Raw genomic sequence first — 17830 nt, forward strand, 5'->3', positions numbered from 1 at the left:
AAATTTAAAAAAAAAAAAAAAAAAAGAAAACTCTACCTGGCAAAGAGAAATGTCAGATGGCACCCTGGGAAAGCAGGGCCATGTGAGCGGACACAGCAGGCTATTTTTGCTAAGACCTGCAATTTGTGGCAGCAGGACATTCAAGGGCCTATGTCACACCGGGACACCTTGGCCTGGAAAGTCATCACTTACGAAACAGGTCTAGGATAAGGACCAAGAATAATCCAAGAATAGTCCTGAAAGAGCCACAGTGACTGGCTCACCTGGTGAATATTCACAAGCTAAGAAAATCCAAATGCTGAAAAGACCCAAGGCTCAAAGACAGACTGGACAGTGTGCCCACACTCACCACCTCCTTAAACATGCTCGGTGATTTAATCAACAGTGCCTTTGAAACATCAACCAGCTCAGTTTATTTTGAGATCTTTGGGTCTGTGGAAGTCCCCGCTTTAAAGTCCCTGTGGCCCCCCAAAGTGTGTGAGTAACTTTGCCAAGTGAAAAGGAACTATTCTTTCGCCATCGCAAGAATTCACAGCCGAAGAGCAGGGTCCACTCAGATGTCACGGGTAAATTCCCACATGGCAGAAAGGAAGGCAAAGCCACCAGGCTTTGGGGGAAGAGACCTGCAGATCCTGCACAGCAAAGAACACTCTGACTGTTCAGGCTTTACAGAAAAATACGGTGGTGGATTCCAGGCACATCTTATGGCACACTGGTTCTGACTGTTTTGCAGGAGAGTTTCCAGGTCACAAATGCTTACTGATAGAGAGAGGAGAGAGAGAGGCTGCAGCCCAAGGCTGTCTCGTGCCCTCCATCTATAGAATCAGCCCCTCACCTCAGCGCCTGCAACGACCCCACCGCCACGGTACACCCAGACGTCTGGAAGACCCAGGGCACAGCAGGTATCTGTGAACCAAGGCTCTGTGGCCATCCAGACCCAGAACTGGTTACCTCACTCACTCTAAACCCCACACCAGAATAAAAACAAGTAGGGTTTAAATCAGAGTTGAACTAAACACCAACTGTGGGCTGGGTCCAGTTATTCTATGTACTTGAGTCTTCTCTTCCTTCAGATAAAGATGATCCTCACTTTAGGAGGGTTAAACAAATTCTCTGTTAAAGGGAACACACGGTGTGTTCCCTAAATTCTTATTTTTCTTTGCCTCTATGATATAATTTGTCCTAGTTACATGAGTAACCGGCCACAAAATGCCAGGGGGATGCCTCCAGACTGCATGAATTTATTTACTAAGTGGCAGAGTTTGGTAAGACTTCTAGTTCATTGGTGCCTAGAAGTGGCTAAGGTGATTTCCCAAAGTACCCGTTTTACTAACTATGAATTCTGTACGATGCAGGTACACACAGCCTTCTCTAAACCCTAAGGGGTGAAAATAATACCAGCAACAACCAGACATTCAAACATCCTGTTGTACTTTAACTCGCTCTGTATATTTTTCCAAGCATCACATTCAGTTCACAGAATCTGGAAACTGAACTATTTCTCTGAATGGGACAGGGCTAAGGACCTTAGAGGAGATGGGTTCGATCTCAATTCCAAGCTTACTGCTTATTTAGCAGGGCAACCTCAGCGTACCTCGTCCCTCTGTACTTGTGTCTGGGCACCCGTAAAATGGGGTCACCGCCCACCGCCTGAGCTGTGTGCATTAAAGGAGGTAAGAGAGCCCCCACTCCAGCTGAGGGGCTGTGGTCCTTACCTAAATGCTCGGCCAAGAAAAAATGAGATTGTCCAGTTCTTTTAACACCAAAAAATATGTAACACATCTACCCAAGACAAAAACCAGTTTTCTCAAACCACAACAAGCTCCAATACATTACGAACAAACTATCATCTTAGAATGCAAAGTGCTTAACATTTTGCTAGCTGAAGACCAAACAATTAGTAAGATTAGTAAGTATCGCTTCTAGGCAATGACAGACATATATACTCCGTGCTGACGCTGTGTGTCTTTGAACACGCTTCTGCCCTACTCGAAATGTCACTGGTTATAGTTTCATCACATTTGTATTTAAAATGCCACATTGGATTCTGGGACATAGATTTTCCCTATGAAAAAATATTAGGTGGCCGAGCACACTGGTGCTGCCTGTAATCCCAGGTTTCTGGGAAAATGAAGTGGAAGGATCACAAATTCAAGTCCAGCTTGGGCCACTTAGGGAGACTATGCGTCTACATAAAAAAACTGAAAAGGGGATTGTGGTGTAGCTTGGTACCAAGTCCCTGGGTTCACTCACCAGTACCACAGAGTTTTTAAAAAGGTTTTAAAAAAGTTTTAATTGAAAGATTTTTATTAAAAGAGCCCCAAATATCTTAACATTTCCCAAGTAGACAATGTTCAACATTTTTCCACATATGAAGAACAGCAATATTTTGAAATTTCATAGATTATTTCCCCCAAATGTTGGTAATGAGTGCTTTCCACAGAGTAAGGGCTCCTAAATCAAATAAATTTGTAATATACGACTTTGCCTTGGACAAAGCTTTCCTCTCTCTTTTTGGGACTCAAACTACCTGTGCTGTGAGACAGCCTGAGGGACTGTTTACAGCCAAATATTGGCCCACAAAAACCTTTTTAATGGAACACTTATTAACAGTGTTCCACATACAGTCTGAGAAACAAGGACCTAGCTCACTGATTTATGGAAGAAATGTTGCTCTAAGCAGATTAACAAAGAATTAATTAGGCTCAAGATGTGTAAATAGCTATTAGAATGGGCTTTCCATCTCAAGAAAACAGAGCTAGACTTTAGGCTTCAAACCAGATCCAAAAGGGAATCTGTCTCTTCCCTTTGCCTGTGCAACAAAGCTGACATGATTTCTAATCTATACACCAGGGGATAAGAAAATTGGCAAAATTGTATTTCCCTAAATGACACTAAAATTGTAGGAATTACCTGTGCATGATCTGACAAAGTATATCTTCATTTCTATAGATGAGCAATTTAAATTTATGCTTTAAGTTCCCAGAAAACCCCAGCAGTCCTAAGCTGAAGATATGAGTTATTTTTAAACAAACAACACTTTCTTAAAGTAGTTTTTAGAGAATTCCCTTAGAGGAGAAAGTCCCCCTCCCCCCCAGGCTTCAGAGGATTTTCCCAGTTAATGCTGTTTTTTCTAGCTTTGAAGCAAGTGTGGCAAGAAGCCAACAGGCCTTGGAAGTAGTCACAGTGAAGCAAAACTTTCTGAACGAGAAACGGGATATCCTAGAGTGACGTGATGTAGGTACATAAGGAATGGTGATAAAAGTTAACTGGGTGACTGCTAAATGTAACTACTCTCATATAGTAGAGTAGAAAAACCAAGTAACTCATTTCCTGGCCTACTAATTTTTATATGGCCTCCATGATGCTGTCCACCTATAATATAGGATCTCAAAAATATGTGCTCCTAAATACTACCTCTCTGTCCAGGAGTCCTTCTGAGTAAACATCACTGAGTGCAAAGCAACAGCAATTTTGACAAGTTGGTTGCCAGCAAATGGAGGGAACAGCTTCACTTATAATACAAGGAATAATAGTAAGCTAACATTTTGGGAGAACTTACCTTATGCTAGGCCCCGTCACATTCTCTAAAGGGCATAATACTTCATTTCCCAGGAGTGTGTACCCCTAATTCAAATTGGCACTTCTGCCTAAGGTCAACTGTTATATTTAGCTTTTGTTTTTCTTTTTTTTAAACAATTTTGCAAATCAAGCACAATCTTTGGGTAGGAAGAAAATAAATGATGCACGGCAAACTGTTCTGCAAACAACAAAAACCCAATCCTCCAAACTATCAAATATTATCCAATTCACAAATATAGGCGGTTACTGCATCCATCCAGTATTTAGGATAAAGAAAAACAGCAGCCTCTACTTAAGACATTTATTCCGAGGAGAAATGCATACAGGAAGTACATATATTGCCCTACTGGCGAATACTGAAGCTAAATTAGAGACGACAAAGTTTTTCTGTTTAAGAACAGTCAGTGAGTAGACCAGGACAGGCAGGCAGGGCCAGAGACTGGAATGACCACCGAGGAGCTTGCACCAAAGACAGCTTCCAGCTACTCCTTCCCCACCCTGGGCGCCCAGGCCTTGCCTCCACGGAGGTGAAACCCGTTCGCTGGCGTCTGGAATCTGGCCTCTGATTAGCTGGCTGATAGGCAACAGCCCTGTGATGCAGGCTGACTTCAGAGGCCAGGTCGGAAGCAACTGGTTAGCAGGTTCCATGGGAACTCTGCAGGAAGCTGGCCGAGGGCCAGGCCAGCAAGAGCATAAGGAGTGTGGCGAAGCCTCGTGCCAGTCACACAAGAAACTGCAGGAAGGTAGAGATGCCGACAAGCCTGGTGCCAAGCGTGCCCAGGCAGAAGCCTCTGCCAACCCACCTCACCCTTGCCGGCATGACGGCCGAAGAAGGACCGGAATGAGACCCTCCAGAACCATGACAGGAAACTATCATTTTTACTCACCGAGTTTGGGGGTAGCAGCTTATACATTAATGGATTCTTGGAACCACCGAATGCTCCTTCATGACTGCGGTCACAAAGTGGGGTGCCTGGGGCAGGTCCCGCCTATAGATGGGTTTCTTGGCATTTTTTTTACATTCTAGCTAATATTTTCCATCAATTTTTCTCAGGCTTGCACTTTCTCACCCTCCCTGTCTGCCAGGCCTCTGTTGATTCTAAAGTACACAACCTTGCTCCAAAACCTGGGGAGCAAAGGATTCAAATAGTATAGTTGCCTAATCATACACAATGGGATGAAACCATGTGATTACATTATAGCACAGAATCATTTTTAAAAATGCTATAATCCAAAAGAACTTCAATCTGGAAATCCTAGCGTTTATGACCCCATTTTCAAGGATTAAAAAAAAGATCGGTGATTTTTTTCAAAGAAGACACTACATAGATTTACTTCTACCTTCACCCAAAAAGCCTCTATCAGAAGACAGACCACAGTTTCGACTGTATTGTTTGGACAAAGAGAAATGAACAGGCACACACTTGGTAACTCTAGTAAAAACATTAATTATAGAATACGTTAGTCAAGTTACATGTTTCTGGACCACCTATAAATAGCCTATGTGCCTTTCAATTTCCAGTAGCCAACTTATCTTTTCTTAGCCAGACCCCATTTCAATTACTCAGCAACACATTTTTTTAAAAATTCTATATCACAAAAAAGGGATCAGCACGAGGGCTTTCCAAATATGAACCAAGGAAAGCTATTTTAGAACCCATTTGAATTTTATTATACGCTCCTTCAGAGCAGTAATTCTTATATTTGCTTTGTTCCTAGGTTTATCATTTGTACTCAGTAAAAACCCTCAGTTGTTTAATTAAATACATTAATTTTTTTTACAATTTAAAACTTAAAGTATTGCATATTTACATATCTTGAAAGCATTTAGGAGTTAACCAACTCTCTTCCTAGGTCGGATTTTAATTTTATGCTCTTCATCATTATTACATAATATCCATTATTTTATCAGATATAGTTTCTGACAATCATTAGGATTCAGGGATATACCAGATCACTAATGCCAAACACCTCCAGTTCAAAATGATTATTAGTGTGAATCTCAAGACTTTTTTTACACAGTTCTAGCTTTACAGCAGCATCGTGTTAAAGCATTTACTAAATTAATTACGTATATAAACTCTAATCTGATTCAACTAGGTCACAAGGATATATATCATTTTCCACATCTATAAAACTTTCAAAAGAAATGACAGACAGAGACAAGCAATCTCTTATGCAAGACAGGCACAGGTTCAGGCATCATGGAAAGGTATACTTATTGGATGGAGTCTGCCAAATTCCCTGTGTACCTTGTGAAGAGCGCTGAACTGCAATAAGACAAAACTAGAAAGAGGCGGCTAAGGAAAAAAGCACAAACCTTTTCCTCCACAAACGTCCCGAGAGGCAGCAAAAAATACTAAATAGCTCCCCTCAACTTAGTTCAAGATTTTATTTGGGTTTGAAAAATTTATCTCAGAACACATTTCTTCCCTAGCAACAATGTTACAAATAAATGACATTTTGAGTTTTCTGGCAAATAAAAAAATATTTTGTTAATGCAGAACGCAGCAGAACTGGAGAAAGATGGTGGACAGGGCTCAAGAGGAATTGTTTTGGGGGAGGAAATCACCCAAAACCTGTACCATGGATTCACACCCTCAGGTCGGCTCTGCTCTGAGATACACTGCCTCCTGGTTGTGACACCAGTTATTGACCAAAAGGCAGCTGAATGTATTTTAAGGGCAAAACAAGTATAAAAATTAGACTTTTCTCAAACACTTTAGCTATACTGAGATACCACTACTTTTACCTGCAAGGATTCAAATAGCCTCAAGTCACTGTTGCTCTTTGGGGAACATGAAAAAATAACTTTTCTTTGATCTACGCAAGATGATTTTCTCTTTTATTAAAGGTACCATATGAGTTACCAATTTGCATGCACCCAACTAAAATACAAAAGGTATTCAAAACAGACACTTAGACCTAACAAGTTCACTACCTCGAAAACCCTTTTAAGAAATCGTTTTAGCATTGCTTATAACTCCTTCTGGGATTATTTTTAAAATAAAGAAGTTGAATATTAAAGGAACATTCACTTTGCAAAGCATTTACCAGTTAATCCCAAAACGCTTTTCCACAGCATTTCCAAATCCGTTCTCTACCACGCAGCAGCCCTCGACTGCCATTCACCATCACAGAAAATGCCGTGTTCTCGTCTCAGGGCGTTATCCAGGTTAACTCAATTTTCCTAACAACTCTTGAGTTTGGTATTATTATCCCCAGGCCACAGAAGGAAAAGAAAAAGTGGAGCCTCTGAGACACGAAATAACTTGGCTTGAAGTTACACAGCTATTTCATGGCAGAATCAAGATTCCCACCCAGGCAACCCGGCCCCGAAACCTGCACAATCTCTGCATCAACTCGCTCTTTCCCTCCCTCAGTCAAACTTCTACTCACTGCCCACAGTGGAACAAGCGCTCTGCTAAGGCTTAGGTATAAAAACATGGATCCCCCACCCAGAAAAAGACAGTCCAAGCCCCCCACTGCTCGTGACCATACCTCTGAGGATATACAGCCAATTAGCCAGACGACAAGTAAACCCAGAAGTCCAGTACGACAATGCCAGTTAAGTGAAACATTTGGGGAGAAAGAATTTAATAATAATGCTCCTCTATGTACTATTTTTTAATAATTAACCAGGTGTAGCAGAAGAGAGCGTTTTTATGCGGATTTCATGGAACAGAAAACACGTGAAGCTATTGGGGCCTGAACATCTTAAGGACAAACATACCCTTCTATAGGAATCTGCCTTTTCATAGGTCCTACTTCTCTAAAAAGACCAAACTTGCCAAGTTCTATGCTGCTGGGGAATCTACTGTGGTCTATGCTCAAAGACATGGACTTGGCAAATGTGATATCCATTTTAAAATGTGGAGTGAAGGGGTGGGTCAGTTAGCTCTGTGATGGAGGAAGACAGAGGCGCCCTCAAGAATTGGTTCCATTGACAGTGAAATGAGCAAATAAAGCCAGCAGGTGGAAAATAGTCATAAAGAGGAAACAGCAGCATGGCCCAAGGCAGCACATGACCAGTCACCGAGGGCGACCCAGATCCAGGCGAAAGTGCCCATCTCCCCTACACAAATGTCGGGCGCTCTTCATAGTTGAAGAACTACGAAACACAGGTAGTAAACAGACTGTGATATCCCAGTCTGTGTCCACAGAAATTTGGATACTTGGAGGGCTTGATAGAGAAAAGACTCCAGATACGGTAACTGCCACACAGGTTTTCCAGTTTCTGCTTGTTTCTTGTAAAAATAAAATAAACTTGGCTGAGTCACATGATAAACACAGCAGTCAAAATTGGACATCCTAAGGAGGCTCCAGACAGGATCCTTCCAGCTCCCCCTGCCCTATCTACTCCTGCACAGGGCTTCACCCCCACTTTCTGAAAGAAGGAGACTTTCATGCTCTTCCTCATTTTATCAAAAGAAAACAAGGTGCCCACTAAGTGTCCTACTACATAAAACTTTTACAACAAACCATTCCACCTCAAAATCTTTGCATGAAGTGGAAAGCTAGGATCCGGACAGTAAGGTCCTAGAGGAGAGAGCTCCGAGCACCTTCCTCTCCCTAAACAAGCCTCCTGGGACCAACTGCTCGGGGCCCCAAGTCTGCAGTTCCGAGCTCACTCCAGTCTCACCTCTAGGAGGGCAAGGAAATGCCCAGAGGTAGAGCTGAGTCCAAAAGAGGCAGCTGAGGGAAGTGAGAACTCGCATTTGTGGGTAAGGAGCACACGGGCAACTTCCCCTTCCGCCTTGGCCTCTAGGATGCTGGGAACTTTCTCCGGCGCGTGAGGGAGACCCATGTTTGCAGCCCGAAAGGGATTAAAGAAGATACAAAAGACCATTTGTTCCGGTGGTCGGTCCAGGTATGAAACACAGCTCATCCCTAGACACAACGCCGTCCCATCGGCAGCAATCCTGCGCCTCACATCAAATTCATCCATCGCTGCCAGTCCACTTAGTTTCAACACTCTCAGAAAGCACTAATGGAGCCTGACATATAACAAGAGCAATGAAAGCGAGAGCAAGCCCCATTCAGACACAAGGCAGCAGTACAGTAGCAAGGAAAGAAGGAACAGGTGAGCTGCTATGGAAAACAGGGTACCGTGGAAGGCAAATTTTCAGAGAGTGTTTTTGCTTTTTGAGTGTATGGGTGTGGGGGGGTGTCTCCCTGTGATTTCTAAATCCTTGTATTTGAAAGGCCTGAGTCTAGCGAGTTCTACAGCAACAACTTAAATAGATACACAAAAATCACAGGCCTCCCACATGACCTCAGTTGAAAGGCAAACACCTCATTCCTAAATGAGGGTAAGAACTGGCCTCTCAGGAGCCTGGTGCCTGTCCTGGCAACGCCAAGAGGAAATGAGGGATGGACCTCTAACCTGCAGGGTGGGAAAAATTAGTCTTTAAAAGACACCCATATGCCATGGAATCCAGGACCAGATAGCAAACAATCTCGATGGACGGGGGAAAAAAGGCACTGTCATTAAATCCTATAAAATTAAAATGAGGAAACATGCATTCATTAACTTCAGCACAGGAACTCCTTACCAAGAGTCCCTTCTTTCATCGTACTAATATCAGAAAACATAAGACATTCTGAAGGAACTTTATTAACTTGAGTGTTTAAAATGCCATGATAGTCCCATAAAAATGCCAACCTTGTGCAAAGACAAGGGTGTCCTTCTCCTCGTTTCCTTGTCTTCAGGCTCCTTTCAAAAAGCTGTTTCTGAAAGGCACGCCCCAAACCGAGTTTCAGGTCTTGATCGGCCCACCCTGTTTTACACACCAGAAGTCTTCCCTACCTAAATTTATGGCAACTCTGTTCTAAGTTTCTCAGACCCAAAGACTCATAGCACGTCTGATGCTCATTTGCTCCTATGCCATAACCATCTGGAAATCCTGCAGACGGGACCATCACTGCTCACTCAGATAAGCCCTGGGCCTGGGGCACCATCACCTCCACCTGCCAGAGTTGTTGCTGTTTCTGCAGTTCCAGTCAACACCACAGCCACAGGGAACTTTCAAAACGGAAACCTGCTCCACTCTTCCTGTGTTCAAAACCCTGCCCCTTCAGTATCTTTGCATCTAGCCTTAAGCACAAATCTAATTCCCCAAATGTTCTGCAGAGGCCAGTAGTGCCCATTCTGCTTTCCCCTCCCCACCCCTCCAGCCATATGGAACTCTAGCTCCTGCGGGGATTTGTTCTGTGGCCTCCTCTAAGCTGATGGTTGCTATGCTCCCCACCCTCTCCACCTTGAAAGTTCTTGCACTCAGGTATCTGCAAGGCTTGTCACTCTCACCTGCTCATGTCTGTCTTCCACTCTCCCCCTACACAGGTGGTCATTTTGTTCCCCAATATAGTGCCTGCACCTGACAACTGCCCGTTCTCAGCAAGACCTCGAAGATCACATGGGGACAAACGAAGGCCTGAATGGCTATGCTTATAGAACCAAGGAATGACCGGGACTTGAAAAACTCTGCAACTGAGATAAATGTATGGAGAAGACAGTCCTTTTCCATTTGTTGCTCTGGGCAGTAGTCCTTGGAGGTGGAGGAGGGAAGTGTGGAGGAGAGGAAGACCAGCTGCCGAAGAAATCCACCCACCCTCTGTGCTGCTCTCAGAGTCAGGGTGTGCAGACCTCCACGTGGGTCTCCCTAGTTCCTAGCAAAACTGCCCCATGGTAAGCCTCCCCCTCAGGCAGCTCTCCCGAGTTCTAGGAATAACCATTGCTGGGCATCAAAAGAACATTGCCAAGGTCTTTCAGACTTCCAAGGCCCCACCTTCCGCTAATTTCATTTCCAAATATGTCATTCTTAGTTAAGCACAAGGATCATTCCCAAATGTCTTAACACGCGGCAAAATGACATTTACAAAAATGCTCCTGAACCAAGGAAGAATTTCTTTCTCATTCTTTACCTAGTGTTAAGGAAAGTATCAGGCATGGCTCCTCCAGCTTTACGTGGATCAGTCCACTCCCTCCTCCCGGGGAGGTGAGTACTACTGTGAAGTTCATTTTACAGCAGAGACTTAAACGCCCACGGTCACGCGGCTACAGAATGAGAGGGGACTGGAATGTCAACCCCAGAAGGCTGGCCAGTCACAGGGCTTATGTCACTGTGGTTCAGCCCTCTCGTCCATCCTGCCCAAGGACAAGTGGGGTCAGAAAGATTTCCTGTGACGAATGCCACCTATTCGTTCAAAGAAGCAGTAGAAATATGTCATTCTCCGACCTGTTCAGGTACAGAGTTAAAAGTTCCAGTAAGAATGAAAGCATCACTTGACATATTAAAATATTACTAAATACAATGGCAATTAGAATAGTTTTTCCTAAAATGATGGTAAAGGCAAGAGAACAGTAAAAATGGGCAAAATGCAGTACTCCTTGAAAAACTACTTTTTAAAAGTAAATATTAAAATGTTGGCTTGGAAAACAAGGAAATAAAGTCTTATAAATATAGCTGCTCACAAAAAGTGGTTTCCTCTGGGAATATTCAACTGTGAGCAATTCAGCCAGAACTAATGTTAACATATTTCCTCAAATCCTGATGTTTTGAGAACATATTTTATTTTCTTTTTAACAAGAATGAAAACAAGATTCTACAAATATTTGAGAGGCCTTAAAGAGCAGTGGGAGGGATTCCTCAAACCTGGCATTCAATGAACATCTTCTGATAAAGCACAATGGAATGAAGGAAATGCTAAATTATTTACAAAATATTAATGGCCTGCTCTCCCACTTTTTCAAAAGGCCAGAACCACGGAAAAGGACTTTGTAAGGCAAGGCTAAAAATCAAACATTTTCCATAAATCACTCAATTCACACATGTAACTTTTTATATTCACTAAATGGCATTATGTATTCATGAGCTGATCTTAATGAACTATATATTTGCTGAAACAGTTCATCAAAGAGCAACTGTTTGGTTAAATAGTTCATATTCTTCAGAAGATAAAATCTTGTATTAAGAAAAGTCAGATTTGGAGTTACCTCTGGCAACTATGAAATAGGCAGTAAGAAAGGCAGAGTCTAATTTACCCTCTTAAGTGTTTTCTTCTAATGTTACTTCTTAGCTTTATAAAATAGGCATCAACCACCAACCCAGCCCCTTGGAACACAGTCGCCCAAGCCAGTCATTCCGACCCCCATCATCAGCTTTCTTCTGGGGTCACTAGTGTTCTCACCACACCCTCAAACCCCTCCCCCTTCCATGCATCCCCTCCCCTTGCCAATCCCAGCGTCTCAACCCTTTCAGGACAAACAAGGGACCTCCCAAAGTTTCGTTATGCTTGTCTGATATTCCACACTTAATGATAAAGCTAGTAAGGTCTGTCCCTCTTTTGTGCCTGTCTGTCTCTCAGCCCTCAAAGCAGCTCCTGTCTACTCCAACCCAAGTAACATCTTTTCCCTAGGACTCCAATACTAAAGTGGGAACTTGGGGCCAGTATGGGCAGGCAATATGGGGGCAAGCCAGAGAGCCTTTGGGAGCAGATGTTGGTCTCCCGGCCTGGGCAGCTTTCAGCAATAGTTGAGTATAATGCCTTCCCCTCTTTGGTTTCCTCTTCCCACAACAAGCTTCCTAACAGCACACACAAACAGTGGAGGGAACTGGATATGCAGCTCCAGGCAAATCCCAGAACTACAGACCTTGCAAGAAGCTAAGTAATTCCTGGGTTCAGAGACTCAAGGTCCCTGTAGTTCTCTCCACTCTCACCATCCAAGCTGCAGCTCAGAGCCTCCTCCAGCTGCCCCAGGCTAAAGTCACTGGAGAACATGCTGAGCTTGCACAATTCTGGCAGTTTTTCCTGCCATGTAGAAGCCAAATTATGGCTGGCTCAGGCTTGGTGCTGCAGACTGCTCACAGCTGAAAGGTTACTAATATATTACTGTTCTACAGAAAAATGCATGGAAATGGTTTATGATTCTTGCAGAAAATACTTCAAACAACAAAAATAATATGGTGACATAGCTAAAACACAGGCAGCAATTCCCTTTTATCTCTGGCAATGAATTACTTTGATGAATACATACTGTGGCTAACACGTGAGAAAAAGTTCTGTCAGCTTAGGTCCAACTTGGGGTGCTACGGTCACTTCTTCCCTTCTCCCACCTCCTCCACATTTGAGGGTTTCACAGCAAATGAAAGAAGGCATTTTTTCAGCTTCCAGCACAGACATAAGTCACAGAAGAACAAAGAAGACTTTATTATCACGCAAAGCATCAAGGAGGAAATGAACCTACTGATAACTAATTTAGTATCCCAGGCTATTTGTTAGCATTTGCTTTTTGCAATCTTCCAGGCCAATATTTGCAATTTATATCTAAGGCTGGAGGTAGAAATGTTCAGCTAGTGAGAAGGTCGCTAAGGGGAGAAAGGAAAAAAAAAATCCCTTGGAAAACAGAACAAAGTACACAGATAGGGAGAAAGGCAGCCTTTGCGCCTCAGTGGTCTACAGCACATCTTCCCTCTCTGCCTACAGAGTGATTTAACATTAACCACGTTTCACTCCTAACCAATAGTCCTTTCTGAATGCTCCCCCAGGGAGGGGAACGAACACATCTACACAAAAGAATGTGAAACATACTGCCACAGGCCAGTATCTTGGGCATTTTGCCTACGAGGTTTGCTTTCAGCAAGGAGGGGAAAAAAAAACAAAACAAAAACAAAAGCCAACAGCAGCAGCTTGCACAGCGAACAGCCGCCTGCTTTTTGGCAGACTTTCACAGTGAGCAGTTCCAGTTGCTGAGTCTCGAGCCCATTCAAGAATTCCATTTCATAGGAAGTGCTGCAAACATGGTCATCTGATCTTTCCAGCACTTGCAAATGCACCTGCTGAGAACCAGGACTCTGTAGTCCCAGCTCCTGCGCCTGCTTTCTGTGGGTTCAGTCTGGGGCCCGAGCAGATGAAAAGTACAGGAAAACTATACCTAGCGCTGCTGTGGCTGCTGCTGCGGGAGGCCAGGTCTCAAGCGTGGAGGTCACTCCCTGCTCCCCTCCTGGCTGCCCGTCACCCTTTCCCGGGAGCAGGGAGGAGGTTGTTAGGTTGTATTTGCTGGCTTACCTCGAGGAGGAGGCGGGCTCCTCACCGCGCTCTGCATGGCTGCCCCCCACGGCCTGGTCCCTGCCGCTGGGGTGGTAGGCAGTGAGCACAACGCCCTGGGAACTGGAGAGCCAGCTCATGGTGAGAGAAGGGGCATAATCTCTGCGAGCCTGACCAGGAGGGGAATGAAGTTCCCGTCTCTGGCAGGCAACTTGCTCATTAGCATGGACCAGCTCCTCCCCGCGGGGCGGCTGCTCTGGAGGGCGGGCCTCCCCAGCCTGGGCTTCCTGGCTCTGCTGCGGGAAGCTGTGACTCACAGCGCAGTTCAGGCCAGGGCCGCTCGGGCGGGCCGAGAGGCGTCAGCTCAGGGAGGTAGGCAGTCATTCTGATCTGCTTCAACTGTGGAACTGCACACTGAGCTCAACAGAAGCACACGTGCGTTGGTCAGGAAACAATGGGTTACTGTCGTGCCTTTTCTCCCTTCTCAATTCCTGTTTGCATCTGAATTTCTGCTATTTCGTGTAACATGAGTAAGGGCGTTTGTTAACCTCTTCGTGCATGGCCTTATGGGAGCCACAGCATAAACCAAGCAGCTGCGGCAACCCGGGGCCATCTGACCTACAAGAAGGGCTTCTGCAGCTGCTTATAAACGCCCCAGAAAAACTAGTGTGTGATCCAGAATATCTTCTTTCACTTGTTTTATTGAAAAATTCTTCAGTACCAGAAAGAGACATCTACCGATGTTCCGTTAGGGTTTTGCTGAGAATGAAAGAATCATCCAACATTAGCTCCTTACGTACGTGTCAGGCTTGTGTGTGTGCACTTGTGTGCTGGTATACACACAGAGAGCTGTTATCAGTCATGTAAACAAAACAAGGCTAAGCACAGGGCAAGCACTGTGGCTACTCTAACACAGTTATTAAGGGCGAGAAGCTGGATCTGAACGATTCTTTCACATCAACATTCTGTCTTAAAAAAACAAGGTCGAAATTTTGGAAAAATGCAAGTTGTTTCTCGATCCGTTTCTCCTCTAAAAGTTCCATTCTGTTTGACATCCCTAGGAACCAGAAGTTCTTTATCTTCTACTATGTTGGTCTCTCTGGATGAAATTCCTCATAATCAGGCTTGAGTTCGTCACTCTGCAAGCACTGCTTAGTCTCTTCATTATGTGAAATGATGAGATCCTGTCACATCTGCCGTGAACCTTTATTCACAGAAGTCTTCCTCCAAAAGAGATCACGGGGGCGGGACAACCCCCTTCCAGGCCCCCTTCTGTATCTTAATTGTTCCCACTCTTAAAAACAGAGCGATTATTACGTCTCTCTCTCTCCACCTCCTTTCTACTGCCACTTCTTCAGCCACTTGGAGCCTTATAATTAGGTGCCCACTTGTCTTCCAGTGGCACCTGTCCCTCCTCTGAACTATCCTACACACTGACATTCCCCCTCCTTGATTAAAAATCCACACTGGCTCCCCACTGCCAAGAGTTTAAATTTGCAAAACGGCCCCTGGGCATTGGCCCTCCTGCCTCAGCTGAATAGGGCTTTCCCTCCTGTCCTTCACCATTCCCCGAGGTCACCTTGTCCTCCTTCCCCTGCCTTCCTCCCACCTACAGGAGGAAGAATTGAGTGAACCCAAAGTATCCATTGAGATGCTGGGCATTTTAATGGTAAAATTTGTAACGTCGGACAAGCGGTGCCCACGCCCACACCAGTGCTCACCAACGATGAACCGTTCACTAGTGCAGGCACAATGAAAATATTCAAGGGAGGAAGAACCAAAAATAAGTTGATGAGTGTCTATACTTTGTCTTTTTTCAATTTTTAGAGTTATTCTTGGTATGTGTTTGCAGTACGGAATGACTGCATTCATCGTGGGGAGCAGGTGCATGTCCATAATGCATCCTCATCCTTTTACTTCCCTTTTCCCTTCCCTCCTCCTGCCCCTCTCCCTCTCTCTTCAGTCCTTCCCGTTTGCAAAATGTGTATCTCCCTCTTTCCTATTATCTTTTGGTCGTTGTTGTTCTTTAATTGACTCATACTTGGGGTTTCCCCCATAAAAGAATCTGTGTGAGATTTAAGTTCGTGCCTGATTCCCTTCACTCAGCATGGTCAAGGTGCATCCATTTTCCTGCCGATGACCCCAGTCTGTCCTTTATGACAAAGCAGTGCTCCATTGTGTATAAATACCACATTTTATTTATCCGTTGGCCAATTACAGACATACAGGCCACTTACAAGATTTAGCTGCTAATTGCTTCTTGGCCTTTTGGCTAAGATCAGTTGTACAAGGTTTAGCTGCTATAAACGTGGGTATGCATGGATCACCGAAGTATGGTTTGAGTAGAGCCACTCCCAACGCGCGGGCGTGGGAACTTCTGACAGTGTCGCAGTACCTGCCCCTGTGCATGCAGGTGCCATCCTGATGTAACTCTGTAACACAAATCGTACCCAGCCAGACTGTAAATGTTAGTGGATGCCCACATAAGGTGGGCAAAGGCACAGAAATGATAGAAAAGGGTGCAACTATGCCACGTTCACACTGGGCCTTGGGGTGCGAATCGGTGGCGTCAGTGCCACAGGAGCAAAGCTGCTTCCTGGGGAGAAAGCCTTGGTGCCCTCTTTCCTGTGTCCGTCTCTCTACCCGAAAATCCCCGTGTGGTGTCTCTCATTCCATTTCAGCCTTTTTGCACAAAGCTCCGTTTTGGAAAGAGAAACACTCCTTACTCCCTTCCGCACCACTAAAAAAAACACCGAGAACCTCACGTCTTTGAAGGTTTTAATACTCTGAGCCACTGAAGACTTTCCTGTTAGGGTACCTCTAAGGTACTTATGCAGGAAAATCTCTAATTCTCCTCACAGACGCCCTTTTTATATGTAGTTGTGCGCTGTGGAACGCAAAATTACGGGACCCGCTGTCCTGCACTTCTTGATGGCGATTCCTATACGCTATCTTGTGGAAATCCTTTCCTTCCTGGTTTGCCTATTTGTCCCTTGCTTTCCTTTACGTACTTGCACCTCCTTTTTGTCTTCTTCCTTGATTTCTCTCTACTTGCCCCCTTCCCCTGCTGTATCTTCAGTCTGGGGGCCTTGCAAGAGTCATCACCATCTTCATGCCTCGGTTCGGGATAAAAGCAAATTTCGTCCACTTGCAAGTAAAACAATAATTAAGTTCTATCTCTGCCTAATTATAGCCTCTCCACTTGTTAATGATACTCCTAATGTACAGGATGGAATGTGACTATTTTATGGGTTCAAAATAACATCTGAGTTCAGGGGAAACCACACTGTTTCATTTCAGAAAGGCAGAAAATAAAATGTGATACAAACTGATTTCCACAGCACAGTACATAAAGTTTGACTCCTACTAATTTAATTTTTGAGGACACGGGAATCCTCTGAGACCCTTCTTCCCTTCTGCACGTCGGAAGGTATAGCGTGTCTGGGGTGCACAGCCTCAGACATGGAAATGCAAGTATATTCCCGAATTTTCCTCCGTCACCAGCGTCGCAAGCCTAACGCTCATATGGTCCTTTAAAAGGGTGTCCTTGTTTTTAGACCCTGAATTCCACAAAGATTTAGCCACAATCGAGCCCTTATATTCTATATTAGCCTCTTCGCATGGATCCACTAGCGTACCCCTGCCCTCAGTCATTTGAAACCAACACTGAGCACCTTGTGTCCTTGAAGATTTTGATGTTCTAAACTAGCGAGTCCGTTCCAAATACTGCCCCATTGAGAAACACCTTAGAAAGTAATGAACACCCTCGATTTCATTCACTCTTCTCTTCACCCAGAGTGCCAGGGGAAGGGAAAAGGAAGCCGTCATCTCTGTACTCAGCATGGTAAAAACAGGGAGGAGACAGTACGGCAGGGGCTTACAATGTGACAACCATGCTCAAGAATAATAAAAAAGAAATTTTCTGGTGTTCAGTGCAAGGACTATCACAGAATTTATTAACTGGTTTTCATATTTTGATATGGATGCTTATGTAATAATGTGGAATTCTATTTGCAAGGAAATAAAATTATGGTGAAATCAACATACTTATAAAAATGTTTTCAGTTTTTTTCATTTTTGAAGGAATTAAATAAGGATAATGAATACGTTTCTTTAATCTCTATGAGGTAATGTAAAGCTTATCTGGGAACACAAAGCCATGTGGAAAATGATCTGCAATTAGGAAAGTTAAAGCCAGTTT

At 44.2% G+C, this 17830-nt stretch overlaps 1 protein-coding gene and 1 long non-coding RNA gene across 3 annotated transcripts in view; one reads left to right on the forward strand and one right to left on the reverse strand.

Moving 5' to 3' along the window:
- Arhgap18 (Rho GTPase activating protein 18) overlaps window positions 1–13950 on the reverse strand; it is a 112805-nt gene extending 98855 nt beyond the window's left edge. The window contains exon 1 of the mRNA XM_010639158.3: window positions 13651–13950. Within this exon, the coding sequence (XP_010637460.1) occupies window positions 13651–13769 (119 nt within the window). The 5' untranslated portion in view covers window positions 13770–13950. The remainder of the gene's footprint in view (window positions 1–13650) is intronic.
- On the forward strand, window positions 7564–10864 carry LOC104872812. 2 transcript variants are annotated; one of them, XR_783286.1, is made up of 4 exons: window positions 7564–7706; window positions 8351–8665; window positions 9926–10270; window positions 10511–10864. It is a non-coding gene; the product is annotated as an uncharacterized LOC104872812 (long non-coding RNA). The 2 variants fall into 2 exon arrangements; XR_783285.1 differs by having other exon boundaries at window positions 9926–10864.
- Window positions 13951–17830: the final 3880 nt, after the last annotated feature.

The sequence above is a fragment of the Fukomys damarensis genome, unplaced genomic scaffold (assembly GCF_012274545.1).
Source record: "Fukomys damarensis isolate Sample0158 unplaced genomic scaffold, DMR_v1.0_HiC HiC_scaffold_14, whole genome shotgun sequence".
NCBI classification, from domain to species: Eukaryota; Metazoa; Chordata; class Mammalia; order Rodentia; family Bathyergidae; genus Fukomys; species Fukomys damarensis.